General features: G+C 40.1%; 2 protein-coding genes across 5 annotated transcripts in view; one reads left to right on the top strand and one right to left on the bottom strand.

Annotated features, from left to right (window-relative positions):
* Positions 1–25,671, top strand: part of LOC106095808 (adenosine deaminase 2) — a 64,442-nt gene that overhangs the window by 15,304 nt on the left and 23,467 nt on the right. Inside the window, exon 1 of one of the 4 annotated variants that reach the window (XM_013263189.2) lies at positions 2,168–2,257. The exons of 2 other annotated variants lie outside the window; for them this stretch is intronic. The gene's annotated coding sequence lies outside the window, so the exon portion shown is untranslated. Of the gene's footprint in view, positions 1–2,167; positions 2,258–25,671 lie in introns of those variants that run through there. One more of the 4 variants, XM_059362358.1, reaches the window with a different exon arrangement.
* LOC106095806 (adenosine deaminase 2) lies at positions 1,568–24,277 on the bottom strand. The gene is made up of 7 exons (XM_059361541.1): positions 24,188–24,277; positions 8,766–8,916; positions 3,934–4,431; positions 3,688–3,857; positions 3,440–3,621; positions 2,119–2,255; positions 1,568–2,041 (listed from the first exon to the last, which is right to left on the bottom strand). The coding sequence occupies exons 1-7, from the start codon at positions 24,275–24,277 to the stop codon at positions 1,578–1,580; spliced, it is 1,692 nt and encodes a 563-aa protein (XP_059217524.1). The 3' UTR covers positions 1,568–1,577.

The following is a 25,671-nucleotide window of genomic DNA, read 5'->3' as shown; positions in this document are numbered from 1 at the left end:
GACCCCAATGAAAGATATTCGAGAGTGAAGTATAAAAATGATATTAAAAATTGGATTCAAGTATCAAGGAGCCGTCTCAAGCCCAATTGGCTACTCCAATTCATCATCAAAACCAAGAGAATGAAGTAGATCTAACACCCAAACTTTATTGGGCGGGCCCTTCCCGTACCCTATTTTCAAAAACGTCAGATCTCGGAGATGGGTGGGGTGATTTAAGCGAAACTTTTGGTACTCTTATTTAGGGTGGGATATGCAGGGGGGCTGCTCCACCTCCAAAGCCTGCGAAATGGTAATATAAACCAATAATGACAATATGGGGTTCAAATGAAAGGTATTTGAGATTAGAGCACTAATCTGATATATGGGGATCCACCTCACCACCAAAAATACCACCATACAGGAAATATTTACCGACCATAGCAATATAAGAGTTAAATGCAAGGTATTTGGGAGTAGATCACCAGTATCATATCCACATTGGGGCGAAATGTCTGAAAGGCCGTACCAACACCCCCAAACAGGACTAATTTCCTCACCGCGCCAGTAAAGGGATCAGATAAAAAAAGAGAGTGAAAGGAGGCGCAGCTGAGCAGGCTCTGTCCAGTTAGTATATGTATTTATATATATATATATATATTCTTGATTTAACAATTTCCGTATCTGTCCTTCCATCTGATGTTATCATGAGCCGAAATTTGAGAACAGAGTGGGCCTGGACGTCTACATTGAGAACCCAGGGGCTGAGATCTGTTTCAGACTTCCTGACCATAATACGGTCATAGCTATTGGTATCATAACGGGACACATATGACTACGAGCTCACTTATGTAAAATCGGTGCGGCAAGTGATAGCATGTGTATGTCATTGCTAGGCTTTCGCGTCAAAAAGATATCGGCACTGAGGTGGGGACACAATACCAGACATGGGGATACAATACCATATGACATGGAAAACAATTAAGGATTTTGTAAGTAGCACGAGGTTACTGTTTTATTATTTATAGCGCACAACAAGGCGATTACTGGCTTATATGTATGTCCATAGAGCTGATGCAACCCATCAACTCCTGTTGCTTTGTTGTTTTTCAGTTGGGTCAATGCTAGTCGGAACAGCTTCTGCTTAGGCGGTATACATTTCATATCATCATCAGGGATTGGTTCTGCAGTATCTACGTTGCCGCCTCTATCGAATAATAAAAGTTGGGAAAAATGTTCTTTCTATATCCTTAGCACAATATCTTTATTCGTTACCAGGTTTCCTTTGTTGTCTCCGCAGGAGGATGTGCCTGTATTAAAGCCATCGATTTGATTCTTTGAAAAGAATTTTCGAACTTCATTATAAACATCATCTCGACAATATTGAACATGAGAATAAAAATCAACCAATGGAAGCAGCACAACATTAGGTCATCACCTTTTAAATGTGATTCCTAAAACAGAGGCTTACAATTGAATTGTCTTTAAAAATATTATTTTTTTAATTAAATTTTTTTTCTTCATTTTATTACAAAATTCTCAAAGTGTAGCATAAATTAGGAAAAATAAATACTCTATTAACAAACAATTAAATACTCTTGCTAAACTACTAAACCTTTTAGGACCTCATCTATAAATTGATCCCATTTCGTTTGCAGCAGTGTAAAAGCCCTTTGTCTTTCGTCTGGTTCAAATGTGGAATATTTCACGGAATTCCAAACCAATTGTTTCAGCATCTTCAGCCCCGCATCGTTGGGTGCCAAACTCATGATGGCATAGTAAAAATCATAACTCAAGCCCTTGGCATTCCAAAAGCCAGGATCATCATTGCATACAACCATGGGTATGTTTTGAGCCAGAAACATAGAACCCGGATGATTTCGTAAATCCCATACAAGATCTAAAACTTGATTTGATATGGGACTAACTTCAATGGCAATGTCACGATTTTTCACCGCATTCCACAGTACAGGATGTTTCATCAGAGCAAAACCATGTCCAATGCGTGTGGTATTCAATAAAATGGCATCCAAGATATTGTAATCGGTGGAGGAGCCAAACCAATCTGAAATTGGAAGGGAAATAAAAATAAAGAATTAATGAACTGTTGTGAAGGTAAAGTTGGAAGTTTAATCAACTCACTTGTCTCCCCCGCATGAAAGAAGAATTTGGCTGTTTTGGGCTTTTCCTGCAGTATACTCACAAAATCCTTTAAAGGTTTGCCTTTGTCCTCCTGGCCCACTAAATCAAAACCAATAATATCTTTGGGAAACATGGAACTGTAAGTAAAAAATAAATCATTTTATATTTTAATATTCACATTGGAACTATGTTTACATAAACGCTATCAAACAAAGTTGATAGCGTGTAATATGTGATTCTACAGAAAATGTTCTCGAAATTTTATATTCAGTGAAGAGTTTGTCGATTTTTTTCAAAACAATTTATGTAAAATAAATTTTATTTTATTACATTATACCCATAGTATGTCCATTGTAGCATGGGGCGGATTAATATCTGCACGCTCTTTACAACCTTACCTAACCTATACCCACCACCGAAGGATGGGTGCATATTCATTTTTTCATTCCGTTTGTAACACATCTAAATATTCTTTTACGACCCTATAAAGTAGATAAAGAGTGATTTTTAAGCTATAATCTTTTTGGCAACCCTGGCGCATGCATGTTTCGTGCTTTGTTTCACTGTCAAACATGTTCAGTTTGGTCTATTATTAAACCATGAATCGTCTAACAAACGAACAACGCTTGCAAATTATTGAATTACATTATCAAAATGCGTGCTCTGTTAAGAACGTTCATCGTGCGCTTCTTCCTTTCCATCGACGATACTCATTTTTGGCTAAATGGGTATGTAAATAATCAGAATAGTCGATATTGGAGTGAAGATCAGCCAGAAGCATTGCAAGAGTTACCAATGCATCCAGAAAAAGTCACAGCTTGGTGCGGTTTATGGGCTGGTGTCATCATTGGACCGTACTTCTTCAAAGATGATGCGCATCGTAGCGTAAATGTCACCATTCACAGTTACGTTACGATGCGCATCATCTTTGAAGAAGTACGGTCCAATAATGACACCAGTCCATAAACCGCACCAATGCTTAAATTTGTCAACGCCGACTATATGAAAAATCAGCAATTACTTTTTGGGCAACCCAATATGTTCGTCCGATTGCGAGACCACAGGAGAAAAAAGATGCCTTCTAGTATCTGGATCGCTTTAGAACGCCCAACAACATGCGAATGTTGCTTAATCAGACAAGTTCTCAAAGAAATGATAACTTAAAATGGAACTCCTTCTGACTGCCAGTGCGTGACACACAGGGCAGATGTCCTATATTTCCTTCTTCACCGACATTCTCACAGTCGACATTTGCATTTGACAGCAAATCGCTAGACCTCTAGTCTAGATTAGTCATTTAGTAGCTGTTATCATTACTTACTGGTATTTCTTAAATGATTCAAAACGTTCGCGCATTTCTGGTACATCTGCATTACGATTGGCCGAAACAATAATTTTTAAGCCCAAGAAATCAGGATGATGTTGCTTAAAGCTTTCAATAATTTCCTTCAACTCTGTTATACACCTTTCAGGAGGAAATATGCGACCACTTATGTCGTATAACTAGAAGAGTAAAAGTTTTAGACAGTCATTATCATTAAATTAGTCTTAAATTCTGATCACACACACCTCATAGAAATTCATGCGAATTTCGGAATACATGATATTGTCATTGTACATCTCTTCCATCATTTGCCAATAGAAAGATCTATAGGCCGGAATGTATAACAGAACATCGGAGATGGTGCTAAACATATTCTGAAATTTGCTCCAAACCCGGTTGATGGTGGGATATTCTACTAGAAGTGCCGGGGAAAAAGCAATTATTTAATACAACAACTATTTGAGTCCCACCTCCCTCAATGCGAAACTTACATTCCGGTGTGGGCGTATACAAATTGATGAGCCTCTCCAAAGCTTGATCATATTCTACTGCAGAGACGGAATGACTTCTTTCTTCATTTACTGATACATATTGGGTCACACAACCATGTTTCTGAGGCATTTGGCGGAATGTAAGTATACTTATGCCATCTTTACGGGTACATCTTAGAAGTCCCGGCATTCGAAAAATATTTTGCACCACCCATTTTGAGCTTACCGATGCTGAGGTATGCGTATGCAGCAGCGCCCCCTTGGGCATATGCTGAAGAAAATGAAAAACTTTGCTGCGATCTATTATAGGCTTGGCTTTAAAGAAATGCAAAGCAGCTGTATTGTGATCGGAATCGTGAAACCCGCGTGCCAACTCATCGTATTTGTACTTTAGAAAGATTTCATCCACTTTGGTTTCACGATTGTTCAAATGAACACGACCACCGGTACTGAGATTATCCTCGGCCTGTATAACTGCGGAGCGGGCATCTTGGTAGGCTGAAAAGAAAATAAAAAAATAAATTTTAGTAACGTAAGAAGTGCAACAAAAATTTAAAAAATTCAGATATCGTTTGGAATCAATTAAAGGCAAATTTTTGGAATGACTGATGGACGGACATGGCAAAATAGACTAAAAAAGCGAGCAACGATACACTTTGTCGCCGACGATAAGACCACCACCGGCCGGAATCCGAGGATAGTCCACCGGCTCAACAGTAGCGTGATTAGACCAATACTTACTTACGCCTCAGTAGTTTGGTGGACTTCGATGGAGAAAAAGTTCAACATAAGGATAATACAACAGGTTCGGAGAAAATGTTGTCTTGGCATAGGCGGAACGATGAGGACCATAGACATACAGATTAAGTTTGACATAGCCGCTGCGCATATGAGAATGGGAGAATGGAGAGAGCAAAGGAGCAGGTCATACCATCGTATAATTGAGGCAGCGATAGGTAACATAGCAAGTAAAAGCGTTCCGGGGGCCGAATCTTGGGTACCCGCCACCATGGATTCCGTTAAAAATGTACCCTTATTAACTGAGATTGTATTTGAATTATTTTGGTCTCAAGAAGTCATATTTGGATGTTGGTACTTAGAGGGACCTATATCACTATATTCGGATAAAATTTGACACTGATTTTGTAATCCATAAAATAGGTTTCTGGGCCAAATTTCAGCCAAATCGTATGAAATTTGAGGTTTCTAAGGGCTGAAGTAGTCAAATCCGGGGATCGGTTTATATGGGGGCTTTATCTGTTTATAGATCTATTTAACATTGCATGGATGTTGAAAGTCATAACTTAAGTCTTTGTTCCAAATTTCAGCCAAATCGGATTAAAATTGAGGCTTCAAGGGGCTCAGGAAGTCAAATCCGGGAAACGATTTATATGGGGCTATATCTGTTTATAGACCGATTCGGATCATACTTGGCATGCATGTTGGAAGTCATAACTCAGTTCTTTGTTCCACATTTCAGCCAAATCGGATTAAATTGAGTCTTCCAAGAGCTCAAGAATTCATATCCGAGGATCGGTTTATATGGGAGCTATATTCAAATCGGGAGATCGGTTTATATGGGAGCTATATTCAAATCTGAACCGATAAGTCCCATTTGCAATCTCCTATGACCAACATCAATATTAGGTAACTGTGCCAAATTTCAAGGGGCTAGCTTTACGCGTTCAACCGCTACCGTGATTTCGACAGACGGACATGGCTTTGGATCCGGTTGACTATTATACAGTAGGTGGACTTTTGAAGCGCCGTCCACCAGACCACAACACCATACAGCATTACAGGTCTTCCAACTGCAGTTGTTGTTGTAGCCACATTTTTTATGTGGAGGTGGCGATCTTTGTCAAGCTCCTGTAGGTGAGCAAGCTTGTTCCGATACAAAGAATCGATCGCCATGGGTGGTCATATAGAGCATGATAGACTCTCAGTATTTGTCCAAGTGCCGGAGCCGCCCGACCTCTTACTGAGACTCTCCGCTCCATACCGCTGATTGTCTGCGACTGCCGTTGCAGCTACTCCGTATGGAGCATTCCATTATCCGGAACTTGTGGACGCGCCCGGTAGCTTGCAGCTAAGCTTCTTGTGACAGCAATGATCCCCACACAGATTGGAGCTCAATGCACCAGCCTGTGTAGTGCTCACAGCTATCACGGGCCGGGACAACTGCGGTATATACCCAGTGCAGGACGCGCAGTCTAAACACCCAAATTTTGCCAATCGCTCTCTTGAAGGTGAGTAGGGCAAGAGTAGCTTTTCTTGTCCTTTCCAAAATGTTGGATTTTAAGTTCAATTTCCTGTTCCTGTAATTAATAAACTTTCTTACTGTAGAGTTGATGCCTAGAAACTCCAACTCTTTCATGATTGACGTGGGTCTTATATTATTGGAAGCACCTTCAATGTGCTGCTGCCGCAACAGGCGATCTCCAGGGATCTTTACCCTAAGATATGTTTCTATCATCCTCTCAAGAGTCTTCAGCATAAAGGATGATAGACTAATAGGACGAAAAACTTTCGCCTTGTTTTCGGAATGAAAATGACCGTCATGTCCATCCATCCCACAGGTATATATGACATTCTGATACATGCGGAGTATATCTCCCTAAGTCAGGGAACCAGTCTATCAGACACAGCTTGTAGTTCAAGCGGTGATACATCATCAGGCACTGGAGACTAAAAGGAGTCGAAACTTCTTATCGCCCAAAGATTTTCGGCTCAGACACAATTTCCCTAATAGCCTCCGATGAATGCATACCAGTGACAACCTCTTCTGGCGCCACGTTGTCCGTTGGAGAATTTCCCGGAAAATGGGTATCATGGAGTAGTTCTAGTGTTTCCTCACTAGACATTGTCCATACATTATATGACTTCTGAATGTATCCCACCGTTAAAAGGTTTGGAGGATAGGATCTTCCTTAGCCTAGACGCTTCAGATGTATCCTCCACGGAGCTGCAGAATTCCCCCAGGATTTGTTCTGAGTCTTTCTCAGCTCGCCCTTATGCTTTTTTGGCTCAGCCTTATAGATGTCCCAGTTGTGTGGTGCTCTTGTGGCTTTCGCCCTGTTGAAGAGTTTTCTGCACTCCTTCCTTAGAGCCCCTTGGATTGGCACTAGGACATGCTAACACAAACGAGTCATTTAAGGTCTTCGTGATCCGCTTGACCATTATTTCTATATCCTCCGCAGTTACCACTTTTTGATCCAGAAGGGATAGACGTTGCATTATATGATGCCTTCAATTACCTCAAAAAAAAAAACAATTATATTAAAAAAATGTAGTAAAACAATTAATTAGAGAAAATTCGGTTTAACCGGTTTTAAAAATTGTAAATAACCGAAAACCGGTTTTGCAAAATATTAATATTTTTCAAAAAAAAAAAAAAACACCGGTTTTTAACAACCCTAATGTAACACTGTGGAACAGCGAAACGGTCGCTAGACGACGAAAATCCTATGAGGAGATCCAGATATTGAGAAGACGAGACTATTACTGAAAGGGAGTAAGAAGGAGGCCTGCATAGTTTTCGGTGTCATAACGCCACACATACATAGGACTAATAGCTTACTTATGCAGAATAGGTGCGGAAAGTGACAGTATGTGTAGGGCATGTGGAAAGATGATGAGGCGTTGGCTCAAACTTTCCTATGTCAGTGCCCGGCTTTCACTGACCAGACATTAATCCATACCAGACATTAATCCACTTAGGGGTGTAAAATGGATAAAAATTAGGGATTTTATAATGATGGTATATAAGAGGTTACTTTTTATACCCACCACCATAGCACGGGGTTATACTAATCAAGTCATTCCGTTTGTAACACCTCGTAATGTTGATCTAGGAACACATAAAGGCGAGTTGATCTAGCCATGCCCGTCCATCCGTCTGTCGAAATAACGACAGCGGTCGAACGCGTAGTCATCCGCTTGAAATTTTGCACAGCTACTTAATATTAATTAAGGTCATTGGGGATTGCAAATGGGCCATATCGGTTCAGATTTGGATATAAACCGACCATATAAACCGATCTCCCTATTTGACTTCTTGAGCCCCTGGAAGCCGCAATTTTTGTCCGATTTGGATGAAATTTTGCTAATAGTGTTCTGTTATGATTTTCAACAACTGTGCTAAGTACAGTACAAATCGGCCAAGAAACTGATATAGCTCCCATATAAACCGATCTCTCGATTTAACTTCTTAAACCCCTGGAAGCCATAATTTTCAACCGATTTGGCTTAAATTATGCACATAGTGTTCCGTAATGACTTTCACCTATTGTGCCAAGTACGGTCCAAATCGGTCTATAACCTGATATAGTTCCCATATAAACCGATCTCCCGGTTTGACTTCTTGAGCCCCTGTAAGCCGCAATTTTTGTCCGATTTGGATTAAATTTTGCACATAGTGTTGCGTTATGACTTTCACCTACTGTGCCAAGTACGGTCCAAATCGGTCTTTAACTTGATTTAGCTCCCATATAAACCGATCTCCCGATTTAACTTCTTTAGCCCCTGGAAGCCTAATGTGTATGTCCATAGTAGCATGGAGCGGATGAATATCCCTCTTTTCGACCTTACCTACTCTGTTAGGTCTCAGATCATTAATCTGATCCCTCCCCTTCCTATGGGGGAAGGTATGAAATAGATATGTGTTGCATTTAACACATTTTTGTCAAACATAATTTTTTTACCCAATACCAAAGGATAAGCCTGTATTCGTTTTGTTATTTAGTTTGCAATACCATGTTATATTCAGCTCGTTCTGAAGTGTAACACACTTGCTCCGATATTCATGCTAAAATATTTGAATTAATACTTACTTGAATAATACTGCTTTTGTTTGAAAGTTCCTAATGGCGTCCCTGTGTCTATTATTGCGGCTGTGGCTGCGGTAATCCAGGTTATGATGGTGATTGTAAATACAAATTTATATTTGATCATTTCAAAGGGCTGGTGGTAATCGATCAGCAGCTAAATAGGGTACAAACAAAAATTTAAAAAAAAAAATCAAAATTATGATTTTCATAGAACATTTTGTTCAAATTGTATGGTCATTCAAAATTTCTTTTAAATATAACTTTTAAAATATCTTTTAAGTTATTCGTGTTCTCAGATATTTGTGTTTCCCCGTTTAAAAAGAAAAAACAATATTTTAGGAACTTTTCATAGTGCAAACACCAAAATAGCGAGTGAATATTTCTGACATGTGTTTCGAAAATATTTTTAAAGTTGACTTTGTTTGTGGTGTTTATTCGCAAATGTTTTGACTTATTTAGTCAAAATGTTTTAGTTTTAAATTTTGCGCTCAATTTGAAACTGCTGTTTTTGTATTTGCTCAACCTTCTGGGTGCGAACCACTAGTTTCACTAAGCTTTAGTGGGGATTTTTTCTATATTTTTATATGTTTTGCATTTGCTTAAACTCTAGCATAACTTCTTAGCACAATTATTGCTAAAGCCGTTGGAATTAAATCAAAATAAAATGAGAAAAATATGAGAAAATTGATATATCGAACTTGATTTAAGTGATTTTATTATACCCAACAACTTATTATGGGTGGTATATTAATTTTGTCTTTCCATTTGCAACACATCGAACTATTCATCTCTAATGCTATAAATTATAAATGTACTAGCTGAACCCGGACCGCTCCGCTGCGCCTTCTTTTACTTTATATGGAGCAACATTTTCCTTTGAATATTTATTTTCGACAATTAAGGAGCTTTTAGAGAAATACCATGCTTCGAAAATAGTAAAGTGCCTGACTAACAGTTTAACAATATAAGTGCCTTTATCGGAATCCCATATGATCTTTATTGGTCTACGAATTTAAGTTTGGATGTGAGGTGTACCCGATTCTTAAAATACTTTATTTAAGCCCGATATTCTTATGATGTCTGATTTAGGGGTGTTATCGAGGGTGGAGTGGTCCTCCAGACACGTGGCCTTAAAAAAATTTCAGCATCGTGCTCTTCTCTCAAATTCCATTTATTTAAACCCCATATTGCCATTGGTTTAGGGCGATGAGGCGTCCCCCAAACATATCGCCCCAAAATTGGTTATCAAATTCGTTTTTTAATCTCAAATACCTTTCATTTAAGCATATTGGCATGGTCGACAAATTTTTATCTTTGGGGAAGGGATGACGCCATTAATACATGGTCCTACATTTGGATATCAAATTCATATTCTACTCCCAAATACCTTTATTTGAGCCCCATATTGCGATGGTCAGTAAAAAATTGTCCCTAGAAAATTGGCCCCGAATGTTGAAAAGGGTACCCCCCAAAACCTTTCATTTAAGTAAATAAGCCCTGAAAATATATCAGCAAATTGCAAATTTTGCCCATGAACATTCCACTAAGGAACAGTGGCAAACTTCTCACATATCAATGAGTGCAGTCCGATTCAAGTTTTAAGCTCAATGATAAGGGGCCTCCTTTTTACAGCCGAGTCCGAACGGCGTGCCGCAGTGCGACACCTCTTTGATGGGAAGTTTTACATGGAATAGCATCTCACAAATGTTGCAAGCATTGGGAGGGAAAAACCACCGTTTGAAAATTTGAAAATTTTTTCTTATGGTTCTGCGTCATAGGCGGACATGCTAACCTCTGCGCTACGGTGGCCTCAGCAACGTGCTCTATTCTCATATATTTAGATGTCATTTATTTGAATCCCATATTATCATTGGCCTCAAAATTGAATATCAAATTCGTTCTCTAATCTCAAATACCATTTATTTAAACCCCTTATTGCAAAAAACAGCATATATATCTTCGGTTTGAGATATGGGCCCTAAAAACTATGAATAACGAGCTCGATTGTCTTGGAGACCGAAATTGGCTTAGTGAGCAAATACGAACTATTTGGGGGTTTTTATGGTGGTGGGACGTCCCCTATACAGTTGGTCCCGAATATTGATATTAGATTCATGGTCTACTCCCAAATACCTTTTATTTGAGCCCCATTTTTCCATAGTCGGCAAATATAAGCGGTTTGGGGGGTGTTTTGTGGGATAGGGCGTCCACTCAGTGACTTGGTTTTGAAAATAGATATCAATTTTGTGTTCTATTCTAAAAGACCTCTTATTTGAGCCTCATATTGCAATGGTCAGCAAATACATCCTATTTGGGTGCTGTTATGGGGGTGGGGTGGCCCCATAGACAATTTACCCGAATATTGATATCAGATTCGTTCTTTATTTCTAAAGACCTTTCATTTTAGCCCCATATAGCTATGGTCGTAAATTTGTCCGTTTTTGGGTTGTTTTGGGGATTGGTGTGGTTCCACCAAACACTTGGTCCGAAAATTGGTTTCAAATTAGTTTTCTTATCTTAAATACCTTTCATTTGAGCCCCATATTGCCATAATCAGTAAATAAGTCCTGTTTTGGGGGTGTTTGGGGAAGGGGTAGACCCCCAGAAACTTGGTCCCACATTTGGATATCAGATTCGTATTTTACACTTGGTCCCACATTTGGATATCAGATTCGTATTTTACACTCAAATACCTTTCATTTGAGCCCCATATTGCCATGATCAGTAAATAAGTCCTGTTTGGGGGGTGTTTTGGGGAAGGGTTGGACCCCCAGAAACTTGGTCCCACATTTGGATATCAGATTCGTATTTTACTCGCAAATACCTTTCTTTTGAGTCCCATATTGCCATGGTCGGCAAATATGTCCGATTTTGGGATGTTTTGTGGGTTGGGGTGGTCGCCCAAACATTTGGTCCCATAATTGGATATCAGATTCGTTTTCTAATCTTAAATACCTTTAATTTGAGTCCCATATTGTCGTGATTGGTGTATATATATATATATTTGGTAGGTTTTGGGGATGGGGCGTCCCCCCTTGGGGCACCATCCAAATTTTTGTTTTTTGGTCACTATAAGAAAGCACACAAAATTTCGCATAAATCGCACCACCCATCTCCGAGTTCTGACATTTCTGAAAATTAAAGTAAGACGGAGGGTCCACCCCCCTTCAGATATCAAAAAATCTAGTAACCTATTTTCACCACGAGATCAATATGCACCATTTGTGAAAATTTCAAGAAAATGGGTCCAGCCATTTCTTGAGAGATTTAACATTTTAAAACGATCCATCGGTGTCCTTCCATCTTTCGATGAAATCGGGGCAGAATTCGAATGAATAAAGCTATCGGCTATAAATTTTACACAAATATATCTGACAGTGTAGGTGGTTGGGGATATCAAACAGCATCGGAATTGACTTCCTGAAGCCCTAGCAATCTAAATGTTTTCCCCGATTTGCCTGAAACTGGTATGAATCTGATAGCTCTCAAAGCTTTCACCAAATACGGTTGTGATGGCTCTATATAGTCCTTATATATGTGAAGTAAACCCAGATGACTATCTTAGGTTAGGTTGACAAGAGAGCGTGGTTTTAAATCCGCCCCATGCCACTATGGACATATATCTGACCCAGTGACCTCCATATGAAATGTATGGAGTTAGCAGCCAGGTCCGTTATTGCCGAGATAGCAGTTATGTTCCAGTTAATGGCCAAGTTTACGGTCCCGACATTAGTGGCCTACTATCTGGCCATAATAGCCTGGTTCTAAGAGACTTTAATGCGCACCACGTTTCGTGGAGTTTCGCCCTAGGCCAGAGAGGGCGTTAATCCCCTTCTTACACTTCAAGACTATTTCTGACCTTACCCACTTGGTTGTTATTGCCCTGATGGCCAGTTTACTGTTCCGTGATAGCCCGGATCTTCGCATGCGTATGGTCAAGCAGTCGAAAACATCACAGCACCTGGGTTATCTAAATGGCAGCAGTGCCTCCCACTCGACCTCAAGTGTAGCCTAAGGTATTCGATCGGAAACCTCTTCCATTCTTTCCAGGTCAAGTCATCCACGGAGTCTGCACTGCTACAACAACAATAATCACCTAATCTAGTAATCGACTTTTTAGGCGCTGTAGGTAATGAAAAGTAACCTCAAACAAGTAAAAGTTCAGCCGGGCAGAATCTTGGGAGCCCACCACTATGGATCGCATTTGTTTGTGGCGGGTATCTCTTTATAGGCAAACAAAAGATAATGGTTAAGAGTTGCTATGCCATTGAAGCTATATCAGGTTAAGGACCGATTCGGGATACAATTAGTTTGTGTAGATCATAGTAGACGTCATTGTGTAAAAATTCAGCCAAGTCGGATAAAGATTGCACCCCATAGGGGCTCAAAAAGTAAAATAGGGAGATCGGTTTATATGGGAGCTATATGAGGTCATTGATATATTCAGACCATATTTGGCAGGTATGTTTAAGGTCAAAGAAGATGCCAGATCGGATTCTTATCCGATCTTTGCACTTTCTAGGTGCTCAAAAGTCAAGATCCGAGATCGGTTTATATGGCAACTTTATTAAAACATGGATCGATGTGGCCCATTTACAATCCCAACCGACCTACACTAATAAAAAGTATTTTTGCAAAATTTCAAGCGCTTAGCTTTACTCCTTCGAAAGTTAGCATGCGGACGGGCATGGATAGATTGACTTAAAATGTCATGACGTCCAAGGATACATGTATATATTTTATGGAATCTTAGACCAATATTTTGATGTGACGCAGAGGTAAGCGTGTTTGCACATAACGCTAAATGAGATTTTCGAATCCCCTAGAGTTGTCGTCCAGCAGCACGCTGTTCGGCCATAAGAGGGAGGTCCCCAACCATTGAGGTAAAACACTACTCATTGGTATATGAGAAATCTCCCGCGGTTCCCTACTTGAAAGTTCGTGGGCCAATTTGCATTTGCATGAACCAAATTTGACACGGATATTGAGTGGTCTAATAAGAACAAGTCATTGTTAAATTTTGCAGATCAAAATTTTGGTCTTTTTGGTAGCCATATCCAAATATAGACCGATCTGAATCATATACGACACAGATGTCGAAAAGCCTAACATAAGTTACTGTGTCAAATATGAGCGAAATCAGATTATAAATGTGTCTTTTATGGGGCCAAGACTTTTAATCGAAAGATCTAGAAAGAAAGGTCTATATGGCAGCTATATCCAGATCTCAACCGATCTGGTCCAAATTGAAGAAAGATGTTGAAGTCCCTAACACAACTCACTGTCCTAAAATTCGGCGCAATCGGTCAATAAATGCGCCTTTTATGAGCTCAAAACCTTTAAGCGAGAGATCGGTCTATATGGCAGCTATATCCAGATCTGCACCGATCTGGACCATTTTGCAGAAAGATGTCGAGAGGCCTAACTTAACTCACTGTCCCAAATTTCGACGACATCGGATAATAAATGCGCCTTTTATGGGTCCAAAACCTTAAATCGAGAGATTAAATCGATCTTAATGACAGCTATATCTAAATCTGGACCGATCTGAGCCAAATAGAAGGAGAGTGTTGAAGGGCCTAAGAAAACTAACTGTCCCAAATTTCAGCAAAATCGGATAATAAATGTGGCTTTTATGGGCCTAAGAACCTAAATCGGCGGATCGGTCTATATGGGGGCTATATCAAGATATAGTCCGATATAGCCCATCTTCGAACTTAACCTGAAACCAAAAAACAATCTGTGCAAAGTTTCAGCCCAATATCTCTATTTTTAAAGACTATATCGTGATTTCAACAGACAGACGGAGAGACGGACGGACATGGCTAGATCGTCTTAGATTTTTACGACGATCGAGAATATATATTCTTTGTAGGGTCTGAATATTTGGATATTTCGATGTTTTGCAAACCGAATGACAAAATGAATATACCCCTATCCTTCGGTGGCGGGTATATAAACATCTACATTGGTAACATCATGTTGTAAGAGTGTAAGAAAAAAGCTGACGATTTATTTGAATCGTCACTCTTGCATGGTTTACGTAGATGGAGAATACCTCGACATAGATGGAAAGATCTTTTGGTGGAGAACATCTCGAAGCATGGCTACTTGCGAAAGCAGATGAGGCAGTACTTGTAGTATTTGAGAGAAAGATTCTTCGTAAAATATATGGACCAGTTTACGATAATGGAGAATATAGGCAACGTATGAACCACGAGCTGTATGAGCTGTATGACGACGATAGCATAGTTACACGCATCAAAATACAACGGCTGCGTTAGCTAGGTCATGTTGTCAGAATGGATGAAGAAGCTCCTGCAAAGAAGTCTTTTGAAGGCAAACACGGTGGTACACGCAAACCGGGAAGACCAAAAGCCCGATAGAAAGATCAAGTGGTGGGAGACACCTCGAAACTTGATGTCAGAGATTTTAAAATGAGCGCAGAAGATCGAGGCGCTTGGAACGCTATTCTACGTTCGGCTAGTGGAACAAATATTCTGTCATAGCCAAAACATCTCGAAATTTGGTGTTAGAAATTGGAATAAAAACGCCGCAAGACCCTATCGCTTCAAGGAATTTACTTTGTTCGACCATGGATTCATTGATGTAATCTTTCACTCCTAAACAGGGGAAACATTTGAAAATTTTGAAAAAGGGCCAACTTATACCATTTTTAGCTGTCCTTATTTAATAAATTTCACATCGGAGTTAGTTAGCCTCCAAAAATATTTATTATTGTGGTGATTTGTGGTGGGCGTTTTTATGGGTTTGCCGTCGGTAGCTTGATTTATGTGGGATTTTAGTGACGTGGTCTCGCTCAATTCTTGAAAAGTGAAGAGATAAAGGGAGTCCCTCCCCTCTTTCGTTTTCTGAGCCACTCAAACACTTGCATATCAATAAACTTTTAACAAAATTCACTTTTTTTGATTATCAAAACTCGCCAATGTTTCTCACAAAACCGATATAGTGACGGGAATTTCTCATTAGACCAAAACCGTTTAAAATTTAGCACTTAACAGTGTCGCGATAAATGATACGATCAACAAATTATTCAATATTTGTCATTATTGACACATACGTATGGCATTCAAAAAATCAAAATGCATGGAGATTATCTCTCGTATGACGATTTTTGCAGTAAGCGAGGAAAAGAAGCAACGCATTTTATTTAGGAGTTTTTTTTTATGATTTTTTGAGGTCATATTTAATTTTTTTTATTTTTTTAATTAAAAAAATGTTTTTTTTTTAATTCATCAAAAAATTTTTGTTGAAAATATTAACCATTTTTTTAAGCTTAAAAATTTTAAAAAAAAATTTTGAAACACTCTTGTAGATTTCCATGCAAAACATCAGTTAAATGTCAGGAATACGATATACCGCTGACTATTATATTAAAGGGCGCTAATTGCATTTTTAATACATTCTCAAAAAAAATCACACATTGCTCCGTTAATAGAAAGTGGCCTTATTTTTGCGATTATACTTCCGTCTATCCACTAAATTATTACCAAAAAAAAAAATAATTCGTCGTCCAAAGCCAAGCAACCGCTTTTTAGCACAGACCGCTCACTACTGAGACGATTGGCAGGCGAAATGACCAAAATTTTTGGAATGTTTGTTTGCAAATGCCACCGCACCGCACTCATACACTCACGTGTGGCGAATGACGAGGAAACTCTTTTCGTTTTCGATATGGAACGATAATTTTTTAAATATATTTGGCACTAACAGCTACAGAAAGGTTTTCGGCAGCATTTATATGTTTTCATATTAAACAAAAAGACACATTGTTTAGGGAGACAACTAAAATGTTCTAATACCAATAAAACTATTTGTGGTTCTACTCCCCGCCCAAAAAACAAAACCCGCAAGGGAGCTCATTATTGTTTCGCAAAAGGAACACATTGGCGTTAGCACGCGTATTTGTGAGATACGCATACACCTGGGTGAAAAAGACTAGCCGAATAAATGGTTAATAAATGAATTTAGCATATCTTTTTTTAGCTTCGAAGTGCTTAAATTTTTTTGTTCAATTTATGTCCTTTTTATACCCTCCACCATAGGATGGGGGTATACTAATTTAGCCATTCTGTTTGTAACTCCTCGAAATATTCGTCTAAGAACCCATAAAGTATGTATATTCTTGACCGTCATGACATTTTAAGTCGATCTAGCCATGTCTGTCCGTCTGTCCATCCGTCTGTCAAAAGCACGCTAACTTTCGAAGGTATAAATCTAGCCGCTTGAAATTTGGCAAACTTCTTGAGCCCCTAAAGGGCGCAATTCTTACTCTAACTGGTTGAAATTTTACACAATGACTTCTACTATGGTCTTCAACATTCAATTCAATTGTGGTCCGAATCGGACCATAACTTGATATAGCTCCAATATTATAGCAATTCTTTTCTTTTACCCTCTGTTTGCCTAAGAAGAGATATCGGGAATAGAACTCGAAAAATGCGATCTATGGTGGAGGATACATAAGATTCGGCCAAGCTGAACTTAGCACGCTTTTACTTGTATACAGCTAAATTTTTTTGATATCCAAAATGTTCTCTTGTCATTGCTGGACATACTTAACTCTGCCTCACGTTAAGTATGTCTGAGGTGTTTAAACCAGTGTTGCCAAAAAGATAATATTTAAAAAATCACCATTTATTTAGAGTCATAAGAAAATCCTTCCTGCCAAATCGGTTAACAAATGAGTACTTTATAACAATATTTCTCAAAATCGGACGAGAATATGTATGGGAATTATATCTAAATCTGATCCAAAGAAGGGAAGAAAAAATGTGAGAACTCGTTCTAGAGATTATACAAGAATAAAATAAAAAAAGACAGGAGGAGTGGAGAAACCCGAGCGGGAGGTGAAGAACCGCCCTTCCCTACGCAAGCACGGACCTACCTCCGCCGGAGCCTGTGGGCCATTCCCTCGTTCCCATCCGGTCGATGACCGGCCATAGCGCCTTCACAGTCCGGCAATCATCTACCGTGTCCCACCTCGCCACCGACGCCGCCCTGGCCATCCCCTCTACTGTGTTCAATAGCTCGACAAATGACACGTAAGCAAGAGCGATGGCTGGTTCGCCAGGCGCAGACGAACCCCTCCTGGCGCACTCGTCCGCCCCCTCATTTCCTGAAATCCCCTCATGCCCAGAAATCCATGTCAGCGTCACATCGTGAGCCCGGAGCCTATCCAGGGATTCCAAACAGTCCGCCACGCATCTCGGCCTCACCATCCTCGACCCCAAGGCCTTGAGCGCCGCCATACTGTGCACATAAATTCTAAGTTTCGAGAGCGGTAAGCCCCTTGCCAGAATTTCTCTTGCGGTTACTGCAATGGCACAGACCTCTGCCTGAAAGACCGTACACTCGTCGGGCAGTCTCAGAGACATACTGCTTTTGATTGCATTACAGTAAACCCCAATCCAGTCCCTGACTCCATTTTGGGGCCATCTGTGTAAATCGAGGTCTCATCCTCCTCAAGTACAGCATTCGCCCTCCGTTCATCCCTTCCAGGATTTCAAATCGCGAATATCCTCACTCCAGTCGGCACTGGTGCCAGGTAGTCGGAGATCCTCCTCAGTCTGTCGAACAGTGGCCGCAACCATAGTCCTTCAGCATGCCGAGCTCTCTCAGCCTAAGCGCGATCCTGGCGGCGACGTCCAAATATAAGCCCCAATGGGCTGCATATCCAGCATCGCCTCCAGGCCTGCCGGATCTCAGTGCCCCTGTGATCCCGACGCAGGCCAGTCTCTATACCTTCTCGAACTCCTTCGCACGCGTCCTCTACCCTACGGCATCCCACCATACCAGTGCTCCATAGGCTAGTACTGGTATCACGATGGCCGTATACATCCAATAAATCATCTTGGGAGGCACCCCCCCCCCCCCCCCCCCCTTTCTACCGAACATTGTCCTGCAGGAGTAAAAAGCTCACAGTGCCTTACGGATTCTTTTCTCCGTGTTCCTCTTCCAGCACAGTTTCGAATCGAGGACTATGCCTAGGTACTTCGCCTCCTTCGACAGCCGCAGAGTGACCCCGTCCAAGGACGGGAGTCTGAACACCGGTATCTTATATCTTCGCGTAAAGAGGACCAGCTCCGTCTTCCCTGGGTTGGTCCTCAACCCATTTCCGGTAGCCCATCGCAACAACCTCCTCAGTGACCCTTCCATGATCTCGCTGATCGTCGACAGAAACTTGCCTCGGATCAGCCTCACGACGTCGTCCGCATAAGCGATAATCCTCGAGGCGTCCCCACCGAAATCCATCAGAATTTCAATAATCACGAGGTTCCACAGTATCGGTAAGAACACCTCTCTTTTGGGCGTTCCTCTGGTCACCCGCCTTCTGACCACACAATCTCCATTAGGAGATTAAGGGGTGAATGCCCGCGCGGTCCAGTGCGGCGACTATCGCCTCCCCAATATCTAAGAAGCCCGCCAAAGTGTAATCCTTCTGTCGGTGAGAAGTCTCGACCTCCTGTACCACCTCGTGAAGGGCCAGTCTCCACCGACCTGCCTTTGAGGCATGCGTGTTGTGCCCCACTGAAGTTTTCCAACGTTAGTCCCCTCTCACCATCAGGTCAATCAGTCTTTCCAGTGTTTTCAGCAAAAACTCCAGGAAATAAGTTTTTTGAAGGCGACCATAATAAATAGAATACACAAAAGGGGAAGACCAAAACTCCCATGGAGTGATTAAGTGAAAAGCGACATCGCAAAACTGGGTGTCAGAGATTGGAAAAGAAGCGCAGAAGATCGGGGCGCTTGGTTATCTATTCTACGTTCCACCAACCAATTAAAGTAAATTAATCATGGGAACCTTTCGCTACAGAGTAAGTTACTATGGGAACACTGTAGTAAGTTATGCCATGAGAAACATTTCGGTGGGATTAATTCATTGTAGTGAACATTTCGTTAGGACAAGCTTACTTAAGTGAATATTTCTGTGGGATCAGTCCGCTATAGTAAATATTTCCGTGGGAATATTTCACTATAGTGAACTGTTTCACATTGCAAAACTGGGTGTCAGAGATTGGAGAAGAAGCGCAGAAAATCGAGGCGCTTGGTTATCTATTCTACGTTCCACCAACCAATTAAAGTAAATTAATCATGGGAACCTTTCGCTACAGAGTAAGTTGCTATGGGAACACTGTAGTAAGTTTGCCATGAGAAACGTTTGCAGAACTTAACTTCTATGGGAACAGTCCAACAGTTGTAATGCATGTTTCGTGGGAACACTTCACTGTAATGCGTATTTTCGTAAGAACAGTTCACTGTAGTCAATATGTTCATGGGAATAGTTGAGTGTGGGAAAATTTTAATAGCATCAGTGGGAAATTTACACTATACTAAATTGTTCAAAGGGAACAGTTCACAACATTGAATAAGAACTTTTCATTGTCATGAATATTTCCATGTAAACATTTCACTGAAGTAAATTTGTAAATGGGAACAGTTTGCAGAAGTTAACTTCAGTGAAACAGTTTACTCTAGTGAACATTTTAGTGGGAACAGTTTACTTAAATGAACATTTCGGTGGGAATAATTCATTGTAGTGAACATTTCGTTAGGACAAGCTTACTTAAGTGAATATTTCTGTGGGAACAGTCCACTATAGTAAATATTTCCGTGGGAATATTTCACTATAGTGAACTATTTCACATTGCAAAACTGGGTGTCAGAGATTGGAGAAGAAGCGCAAAAGATCGAGGCGCTTGATTATCTATTCTACGTTCTACCAACCAATTCAAGTAAATTAATCATGGGAACCTTTCGCTACAGAGTAAGTTGCTATGGGAACACTGTAGTAAGTTTTGCCATGAGAAACGTTTGCAGAACTTAACTTCTATGGGAACAGTCCAACAGTTGTAGCACGTTTCGTAGGAACAGTTCACTGTAATGCGTGTTTTCGTAAGAACAGTTCACTGTAGTCAATATGTTCATGGGAATAGTTGAGTGTTGGAAAATTTTCATAGCATCAGTAAGAAATTTAGGATATGTTAAATTGTTTAAAGGGAACAGTTCACTACATTGAATAAGAACTTTTCATTGTCATGAATATTTCCATGCAAACATTTCACTGAAGTAAATTTGTAAATGGGAACAGTTTGCAGATTTTGACTTCAGTGAAACAGTTCTCTTTAGTGAACATTTTTGCGGGAACAGTCTACGTAAATGAACATTTCGGTGGGAATAATTCATTGTTGTGAACATTTCGTTAGGGCAAGCTTACTTAAGTGAATATTTCTGTGGGAACAGTCCACTATAGTAAATATTTCCGTGAGAATATTTCACTATAGTGAACTCTTTCGCATCGCAAAACTGGGTGTCAAAGATTAGAGAAGAAACGCAGAAGATCGAGGCGCTTGGTTATCTATTCCCACTAAAACATTTTAGTGGGATCAGTTTACTTAAATGAACATTTCGGTGGGAATAATTCACTGTAGTGGACATTTCGTTGGGATAAGCTTACTTAAGTAAATATTTCTGTGGGAACAGTCCACTATAGTAAATGTTTCCGTGGGAATATTTCACTATAGTGAACTTTTTCACTTTTTATTAATCTATAATAGTGTTGAACTATCAGTTTCTTTCGAGTGTTTTATTTAGTTAAACAAATCAAAAATAATAATTTAATTTTTAACACGTTACCATTGTACTCAATGGCGATGGTGATGATTATGACAATTATTTACTATTTAAACAGCAATTACATTTAAGAGCAGTGTTCATGTGGCAATTATTCTTAACAATGATATTTTGAATTTGTGAGGGCAACAGACATTAGTTCACCTTAGTCTGAAAATGCTAAACTTAAATTAACTTATTTTCAAATAACAAAAGTTGATCAATTTGATAAGTGTTACAAAATGATTGACAAACTCATAACGCTTTAAATGGCCAATGAATTCTAAAACGATTTATTACCTTCAGTCGAGCATAGTAAAGAGATAATTATCAAAGGGACTTGTAGAGATAACAACTTAATTAGTCTAAACAAGTTTTCGAACAATTGTGGGGAGAGTAATGAAATGTTTTAAAACATTTCATTTGATGATGGTTTTTTAAGTACTAATTGTAGGTTTCGAGGAGTTGCGCATAATGACGTCCTTCAGTTGCGATGATACATATACTCAAGGGTAATTTTTTAGATATTATCTTTTTGGCAACACTGGTTTAAACAGCTCACGCACATTTCGTGTTTTGTTTCACTGTTAAACATCGTCAGTGTTTTGTATAATTTAGCCATGAATCGTCAAATTGTTACATTTTATTATGAAAATGCGTGATCTGTTAGGAAAGTTCATCGCGCGCTTCTTCCATTCACTGACGAAGCTAATTTTTGGTGTACGAAAATAAGCAGAATTGTCGATTTTGGAGCGAAGATGAGCCAGAAGCATTGCAAGAGCTACCAATGCATTCAGAAAAAGTCACAGTTTAGTGCGGTTTATGGGCTGGTGGCATCATTGGACAGTACTTCTTCAAAGATGATGCGATGCGTAACGTAACTGTGAATGGTAAGCGCTACCCTGAGATGATATACAACTTATTTTTGCCCAAAATGCAAGAGCTTGACTTGCATGACATGTGATTACAACAAGGCGGTGCCACATGCCACACAGCGCGCGTAACAATGGACTTATTGAGAGGCGAGTGCGGTGAACATTTTGTTTCACGTTTGGAACCGGTCAATTGACCGCCGAGATCGTGCGATTTAACGCCTTTATATTAGTATTTGTGGGGCTATGTTAAAGCTCATGTCTATACAGACAAGCCCGCATCAATTGACACATTGGAAAACAATTGAAGTATTTATTCGTGAGTTACCGACCGAAATGTTGGAAAGAGTAACCAAGGGTCGGCAAACTGACATAGTAATTGCAAACTGGTGAAAATTTTTAAAAAGTCTTGTGTCTCAGATTATTGTTTGAAACGTTGAGGGGCGGAGGTGTTATTTCGCTCCGCAAGAATATTCTGCAACTCGTAATAGGTAGTTATTTACAAACAAGTAAAAAGGCGTTAGGTCCGGGCCGAACTATGGTTACCTACCACCTCGGGTATATATATGAACCACCTTTCGTCAGAATCCGGTGAAATATGCATAATTTATGCTCCCATAGCAACTTTATCGAAATATGGTCCAATTTCGACCGAATTCGACATGGATATTGAGTGGTCTAAGTACAAATCATTGTTCAATTTGGAGGACAAAATATTGGTCTTTTTGGTAGTCATATCCAAATATAGACCGATCTTAACCATATACAAATCTATATACATATATGGCAAATCCAAATTGAAGAAGGATGTCGAAGGCGCTAACACAACTCACTGTCCCAAACTACGGCGAAATCGGACAATAAATGCGCCTTTTATGGGCCCAAAACCTTATATCGAGAGATCGGTCTATATGGCAGCTATATCCAAATTTGGACTGATCTGAGCCAAACTGAAGAATAATGTTGAAAGGCCTAACACAACTCACTGTCCCAAATTTCAGCGAAATCGGACAATAAATGCGCATTTTCTGGGCCAAAAAACCTTTAATCGAGAAATCGGTCTATATGGCAGCTATATCCAAATCTGAACCGATCTAAGCCAAATTGAAGAATAAGGTTGAATTGCCTAACACAACTCACTGTCCCAAATTTCGGCGAAATCGGACAACAAATGCGATTTTTATGGGCTCAAGACCTTAAATCGAGAGATCGGTCTATATGAAAGCTATATACAAATCTGGACCGATCTAAGCCAAAATGCAAACGGTTGTCGAAGAGCCTTACACAACTCACTGTCCCAAATTTCGGCGAAATCGGATTATAAATGCGCCTTTTATGGGCCCAAGCTCTGAAATCGAGAGATCGTTCTATATGGCAGCTATATCCAAATCTGATCCGATCTAAGCCAAATTGAAGAAGGATGTCGAGTGGCCTAATGAAACTCACTATCCCAAATTTCAGCAAAATCGGATAGTAAATGTTGTTTTATGGGCCTTAGACCCTAAATCGGCGGAACGGTCTATATTGGGGCTATATCGAAATATAGTCCAATATAGCCCATCTTCGAACTTAACCGCTTATGGACAATTTTCTCTCTCTCCAATTTTAGCAGTCAGACGGACGGACAGACAAACGGACGGACGGACAGACAGACGGACGGATAGACAGACGGACGGATAGACAGACGGACGGACAGATAGACGGACAGACGGACATGGCTGGATCGTCTTAGATTTTTACGACGATCAAGAATATATCTACTTTATATGATCTGAAATGGATATTTCGATGTGTTGCAAACGGTATGACAAAATTAATATACCCCCATCCCTCGGTGGTGTGCATAAAAAAGTTTTAATTCACTCACGGAAAGCTTCGATAGTGTTATCCACTAGGCGGTTGATGGTCTGCGTCTGTTACCTGTGGAGCGGCAGATCTATAGCCCGGGATTGGGGTTAGAATGGAGCCGAAAGTCCCAATAGCGGCATTGGTGGTTTCAGGCCGTAACATGTTGTCTGCTACTGAGACCTCGACTAGTGAAGTGCCAGCTCCAGGTTCCAATAGACAGACGACTGGTTAGCAGGGGCTTTTGAGGAGGTCTCCTGGCTTGAGGACTAGCCGAAATCTTTTTTATCTTGTCATAGCTAAAATCTGCCTAAGCTATCGGCCTTCTCGCGCTTTGAAGGCGTGGAATAATAAAACGCACATCGCTGTCGGTTTTATTAAAAGGCTTGGTGCGAACTCTCACCATTAAGAAAAGCGGCTCCCTTAAATGGGCTCGCAGATTCACAGTACAGGCTACCCCAAAAGCAATACGTCGAGATTTGGAAACGGCACAGCTGTCTGCCAAAAGGCTGCGATCACCTAAAGGGCATAACATTCCAAAATAACTAAGGCGAATAATACCAATATGTGTTCAAGAAACTTTGCAAATGTCTCCAAGGACAGCTTGGTGATGGTAGTTGTCGACAAGGGAGAGGAATAGGGGTATACTGATTTCGTCATTCTGTTTGTAACACCTCGAAATATTCATCTAAGACCCCATACATAAAGTATACATATTCTTGATCGTCAATACATTTTAAGTCCATCTAGCCATGTCCGTCTGCCTGGCAATTCGTATCCTACTTAAAATTTTGCACGAGGTGTTTTGTTGTGACTTCCAACAGCTGTGCTATGTATGGTTCAAATCGGTCCTTAACCTGATATAGATGCCATATAAACCGATCTTGGGTCTTGACTTCTTGAGCCAATAGAGGACGCAATTCTTATCCGATTTGGCTGAAATTTTGCACAACGGCTTCTCCTATGACCTTCCATTCGTATCAAATATGGCCTGAATCGATCTATAGCCTGATACAGCTCCCATATAAACCGATCTCCCGTTATTACTTCTTGAGCTCCCACTAGGGCACAATTCTTATCCGATTTAGCTAAAATTTGGCACAATGACTTCTTCTATAGTCTTCAACATTCAATTCATTTATGGTCCGAATCGGACTTTGATTTGATATAGCTCCAATAGCATTACAATTCTTATCCATTATTCTCTGTTTGCCTTAAAGGAGATACCGGGCAAGGAACTCGACAAATGCAATCCATGGTGGAGGGTATATAATGTTCGGCCCGGGCGAACTTGGCACGCTCCTACTTGTTTTTTTTTTGGAAAACTTTCGTATATGTCTTAAAAAATCACCCTTTATATTTATCTCCCGATTTTCACTCTTAGAGCCTTTCCTTACGCATTTATCAAACGATCTTGTCATAATTTTTAACAAATATTTCCTTTATGACTCCTACAATATGCACCGGTTTTGGTCGAAATTCTACATGATGAAATGTGGTTTACATATATACGCGATGTGGTGGGTATACAAAGTTCGCCCCAGCGGAACTTAATGCCT

Source organism: Stomoxys calcitrans, chromosome 2 (genome assembly GCF_963082655.1).
Source record: "Stomoxys calcitrans chromosome 2, idStoCalc2.1, whole genome shotgun sequence".
NCBI lineage: Eukaryota > Metazoa > Arthropoda > Insecta > Diptera > Muscidae > Stomoxys > Stomoxys calcitrans.
Note: the sequence above shows the minus strand (reverse complement) of the source record. Positions and strands in the feature narration are given on the sequence as shown.